We start from the raw sequence: 6,000 nt of genomic DNA on the forward strand, positions 1-6,000 counted from the left end.
TAAGAAGGCTGTTGGATCAGAGATTCTTGAGGGAAAGAACCAAAGGTGCTAAGCAGTTGGTTTAATATACAAGATATGATAAACGAACGTGTATTTAGTTCAGTCTAAGAACGGGAGAACTGCAGAAGTCTATTGCAGCAGCAAGTTCTTTCTTGTAGACTCAAGTGCTTTGTAGCTGGATAGACTAAAGAAAACAACCATATTTTCACATGTATAAGCTGCACCTTTCTACCCTACCCCCAAAAGCATCTGGGTAAAACTGAAGCGCCTAATATATGTGAGGAAAAGAGATCCCCATGACACTGGAAATTTTGTTGGAGGGGAAAGTCGGGGGAAAGTGGTAGCAGTATTAATTGCTACAGTTCTGGGAGCAATTACTACAGCCTTTGCTCCCCCACACAGCCACCAAATTTCTGGACCCATGTGGAGCTCCCCTTCCCAATCATGTATTCCCAGATCAGGCTGGTGCATGGGGGGTTGGCATGCAGCTGAACCCAGGACCATACTCCTGCAATGCTGTGTCTGTACTGAACTGAATGGCGCTGTCAGTTCATATGTAGCACAGGCAGGTACATTTCCTCTGATCTCTAAACAACCAAGAAGATACAGGTGCCTCAGGGGCAACCCAAATCAGCAACTTGTACTTTAAGAAGTTGAGACACACTCCTATGCCTAGCATATCCTATTTACTGACCACAGGCATCGTCTTACTCTGTGCCTCACTCTCTACATTGAGACTATACATGGATCCTATGTGTCTAGCACTATTTGGATCATACTTCTGAGCAAGGTGCTTAATTTTTAGACACTGAAAAGCCTCATTGGAGATGCCTACAAGAACAATTTGGATCTGGCCCCTTGTCCCTGTTTATTCACACCAAAAAACATCAAGTTACTTTCAAAACCATATCATACCTGAAATAACTGATGGCTTAATCACAGAATCAGAGAAAAAAGGCTGGAAGGGACTTGCAGAGGTCATCTAGTTCAATGCCTAGATCATCCCTGAACAGTGGCGGTTCAACTTTTTGAACACATTCACCCTACTGGACACTCTCGCATCCACAGTACTCCAGAGAAAGCTTCCTGGGTGACAATGGAGGATCCAGGTTAGTGAACAGGTACTGGCACCACCAGAACTGGACATCTTCACTTACAAAGACAAAAAAACATGAAGAATTGGCTTGCTATTTATCATCCTTTGTGGAATGCCTCAAGAACTGTATCTACAGGATAGCAAAAAAAAGGATTCAGTACTCAGGCCCCTTCTAAACTATAAGACTTGTTTCTACTTTCTGTGAAACTTTGACACCATTTACAGAAAGTGCACTCAATTTTAAGAACACTGTTTATGGCTAGTCTCCCAAAAGTCTCTCCTTCTCATGACTTAAAATCTCCACTATCTTCTTCTATCAATCCCAACTGTGGATATCCTATACTCAGCAAAGGGAATGTATACCAAAAGCCCTGAATAGGAATTCATCAGAGCGTTCAGATATAATATGCAAATAAAGAACATAATAGTAGCTTACTCAGAAATGGAAAGAAAAAAACCCCCTAATCAACAAAAATAAGCTGCAAGTGGAAATTTTAGTAAGACAGTAACTCGGGGTTGACAACCTAAAGCCCTGTGGAGCCAAGATTTTGGCAGCGGGTGAGGGTGGATGGGGCGCTCTGTCTGCACCATGCTGCAACCAGATAGTAAGGGTTTTGGTGGCGAGGATCAAGAGGGAGAGCCCGTGTCCATGCTGCCTCCAGTCAGATGTCAATTCTGTATTCTTCCATCACACAGCAGGGTGAAGTGATGGGAACAGTGAGGTCCTAATGCCATCCCACCTCAGATGTGAGCTGGGTCATTCTGGCCCGCTGCTGAAAAACACTGCTGACCCCTGGACTAAGTGATAAATACATATTGAAGTTACATAGCTGGTAATGTGAGAGAGTCCAGAGGAGAGCCACACACGATCAGAGGGCAAGAGAATAGGCCTTATGAAGAGAGGCTGAGAGCCATGGGACTCTACAGCCTGGAAAAGCGCAGGCTCTGGGGGACCTGGTGGCTGCTTATAAGTACATAAGGGGTATGCATCAGGACCTGGGAGAACATCTGTTCACCAGAGCGCCCCAGGGAAAAACAAGGACCAATGGTCATAAACTCCTACAAGACATTAGGATGGACATAAGAAAAAATTTCTTTATGGTCCAACCCCCAAGACCTGGAATGGACTCCCTCCAGAAGTGGTGCAGGCACCTACTCTGAACTCATTCAAAAAATGTTTGGATGCTTACCTTTCTGAGATCCTTTGACCCTAGCTGACTTCCTGCCCCTAGGGGCTGGACTTGATCTTCGAGGTCCCTTCCAGCCCTAACATCTATGAAAACCTATGTGTATTTTTTAACAGGAACATGAATTCATTTTAATGAAATAATATTGAGAACTCAGAAAAAAAATCTCAATTTGATCATAAAATTATTGTGGCACATAAGCAGGATCAAGAAGAAAGTTGTATTAACAACAGAGATGAAACCAAATCTATTTTAGTGCCCTGAATTGACTCTAGAAGCAAAGAAAAAGCCATTAAAGCCATCTTGCACATGATATTGCACTTTCTTAGTAAGAAAGCAGGCAACAACATTCTGTACCAGCTGAAACACCCAAATAATCTTAAAGGGTAACTCCATTAAAAGAACATTATATGCAACAGTCTAAACTAGAAGACAAAAGCATCCCTTTTTTATTTGAGATGTCAGCAAAGGGCACATTTTACCTACCGAAGGCACCTAGAGCCCACAGAAACCTCCAAAATTGAAGCCTCAATGAGAAAGGCTGGGCTTATCAATGTCTATCCACCACATAACACCATACCATCCTCAAAAGAACTACGTTGGTTACAAAAATAAAACGTACTTATATTGTGATATACCATGTGAATAATATACCCAGTACCTCCTAGTACTACCTCCTAATTTGATTTATTTGCTATGCAAACACAAGTCCAAGTAACAGGTAAAAGCCTAAAACTCTGTTAACTTATAGAGTACAGTCAGTAAGCTAAACAGTCAAAACTCAGCCTACAGTAACTTTTGTCCCTTCAAACCTTGACCTGAATCCCAACACAAGTTATAGTCAACCCAGTGTAAATCCAAATGATAGAAACTTGTATGAAGTTAATATAATGAGAAATATTTTACTTCCCTGAAACCATGACTATCTACTAATGAAAACATAAGGAGTATTATTACCAAGAGTCAGGAATATTAACATTACAGTCAATAAAGCTCTCATCAGCTTTGCATACATTTTTACATACTTTGTGAGTACAGTTAAGCCTTAAATGTCAAAACTCCCACCAGTACCTTAGCCTTTATGGGACATCTCTCAGGGATGGACATAAAGGCAATTTATGAGGATGATGCATGGAAAGGCAGCATTAAGAATGACCGCTATGGATTACTGAATGGTCATAATAATCCTAGTTAGCATTTCTGAGATGTTTGGAGACTTGTCTGCCTATTGAGATTTCTAGACTAGTGACACAGTCCCCATCCTATATAATTGACATGACTCTAATTTTAGGTTGGAGTATGTTGTAGTTAGCATGTTTGATTTCAATTAGAAGAAAAAAAAAAGAAAAAAGATTTAGAGCCACAAATATACATCATCAAGTAAACCTGGAATGAATCCAATGTTCTTAAGGTCACTACCACCATGTCAATGCAGAAGAGCTACTGTTTGTGCTGATATCTTAAAAGCCCATTTACATTTCAGTAAAACACAAGCGGTGCTGACCTCAGAAGTTTTGTTTTATTAACTTGTGTTTTGAGGTATTGTAGGACAAGGAGAGAGAAAGCATTATGAAGAAGTGAAATTAAAAAAAAATTAAACAATATGCTTTTTAAAAAAATGTTTTGTAAAATAACAATGAGTACATTAATTCAGCGCTGTCCAACTACACAGTGGCTGGGGGCTGCCCACTGCAGGGGCCAGGGCCCTACTTCACCTACCCTGGCACCATGTAGACAGGACCCCCGCCCCCTACTCTGCTCCATTCATGCGTGAGCAAGTGCCTCATCCCCTACTCCCCAACCCCTGCCCCCCAACTCCTGGTCTGAGTTCCCTCACTGCAGTACCACAGACTGTATCTCCCTGCCCTGCCCCATGGCCAGGAAGTGAAAGCCAAGCAGTAGCAGGGGTGGCAGGGGAGGAAGCCCTGAGACCCTGGCTGCAGTAGCCAGAGCGATGAAGGGAACAGCAGTCAAGGGGCAACTGAGGACCAAAGATTAACTCCTTGTGGGCCACATCTACTATTTGGACAGCTCTTTATTAATTCATTGGCTGGATTAAATCTTACTTTAAAAATTCTTAGTTAAATATGCATAGGCACAGTTTACTATATTGCAAGTTGAAACTGTTTGAATAACTAAGCCAACCTTTTAAAAATTTTACGATAAAAGTTCTTCTCTCTTCCCATACATTTTTTACAGCTCACATTTTTTAAACATCTCAATAACTGCTTTGAAGTATGTCATATAATCTTCCTGATAGCAAATATCACATACTTCCCTTACAACCTAAAATAATGAGTTTGGTCAGAGATGTCACGTCAGCTGACTAAGTAAACAGGACAACTTCTTATCATAGCATGACATTTACAGGTAATAGTTACAATTTAAGTAATCCATGCCACCACTGTTAGCAAAATGCACATACAATATTATAAAAAAATATGATGCTTGTTATCCATATTCTGGGCACCTGACACAGGAAACACACCACCGGATCAATGCACTGCACTCCAGCCTTCTTAAAAGAAAGGCTTTTAACCAATATTGATGGGGGCTGATTCCAAGGAGCTTTCAAAAAATTCAAGCGCCATGAAGCTTTCCATAGATCTGAGGTCTGGCTGGCAAAGACGCAAAGAGCCATCTTTCCCCCACCCCCTTTCTGAAAGCCTAAGGCAGTTCACTCTCTGATACTACAGTACAAGATGCCACTTAGGAAACCAGAAATCCATTGTCCTACTTAGAGCCAAGCCTGTTAAAAACTTTTAAGTATTGTTTTCACTGTGTCCATGTTTCCAGCAGGGACAAGGGCAGCAGGAAGCTTTCAGCATCAGGCAGCGCAAATCAATTGTCCTGGTGGACATGAAACTCAGGTCAGGGAAAGACAAGCGAAACCTGGAACAGGCTTAGCCCGGAGAGGAGCTTAGCCCATCCCCAACCCAAGGTGCGGCAGAGCAGGTGTCCTTGGCTCCCACTTCTTCAACTTTGTGAAGTGATTCAACTTTTCCACTGGGTGTTGCAATGGCTCTATGGCTCCCCGGGGTAAATGCCAGGAGCCCCTCACTCAGGGAAGCCCTGGGCAAGCTGCACATTTCACAGAGGGGCATGTGTGTTGGGGGCATGCATGCATGTGTGTGTTGTGCTGGGGGGGTGCATGCGTGTGTACCGGGGTGTGCATACGCACACGCACATCCACACGTGCGTGTGTGTGTGTATGCTGGGGGGAATGTGCATGCATGTATGCGAGTGTGTTTGGGGATGTGCAGGCTGGTGGCACAGACAAGGAGCTCGGCTAAAACAAGAGGGGCTGAGCAGCTCCCCACTCCCAGGCTCCACAGACGTGCCCACCCTGCAAGCCTGCCCAGAGAGCACCCGCACAGCGGCCTGAGGAGCTGCCCGGCCCATTCATTCCAGGCCGGGCCGGGCCGGGCCGGGCCGGGCCGAGCATCCAGGCCGCTGGGCCTCGGCCGGGGCCTGGGCCGGCGGTCCCCACCCCCCCACTTGGGCCGGGGCTCACCACGCATTTCTTGCCGAGGTAGGCGAAGAGGGTGTCGTTCTCCTGCGACGTGAGCAGCATGGAGCCCACGTTGGTGACCCGCCGCTGCTGCGGCTGCTGCGTGCTGCTCATGGCCGGGGCCGGGGCCGAAACCGGGCGCTGCTGCTCCGCCGCGTCCGCTCCCCACCGCCTCAGGGCAGCCGCATCGTGGCGCAGCCCGGGCC

At 45.0% G+C, this 6,000-nt stretch overlaps 1 protein-coding gene across 1 annotated transcript in view; it reads right to left on the bottom strand.

Moving 5' to 3' along the window:
* The window catches only part of WASL (Wiskott-Aldrich syndrome like), a 75,441-nt gene extending 69,447 nt beyond the window's left edge, over window positions 1-5,994 (bottom strand). The window contains exon 1 of the mRNA XM_019543453.1: window positions 5,798-5,994. Within this exon, the coding sequence (XP_019398998.1) occupies window positions 5,798-5,908 (111 nt within the window). The 5' untranslated portion in view covers window positions 5,909-5,994. The remainder of the gene's footprint in view (window positions 1-5,797) is intronic.
* Between the last annotated feature and the right edge of the window lie 6 nt (window positions 5,995-6,000).

Source organism: Crocodylus porosus, unplaced genomic scaffold, assembly GCF_001723895.1.
Source record: "Crocodylus porosus isolate Cpor-Errol unplaced genomic scaffold, CroPor_comp1, whole genome shotgun sequence".
Taxonomy (NCBI): domain Eukaryota; kingdom Metazoa; phylum Chordata; order Crocodylia; family Crocodylidae; genus Crocodylus; species Crocodylus porosus.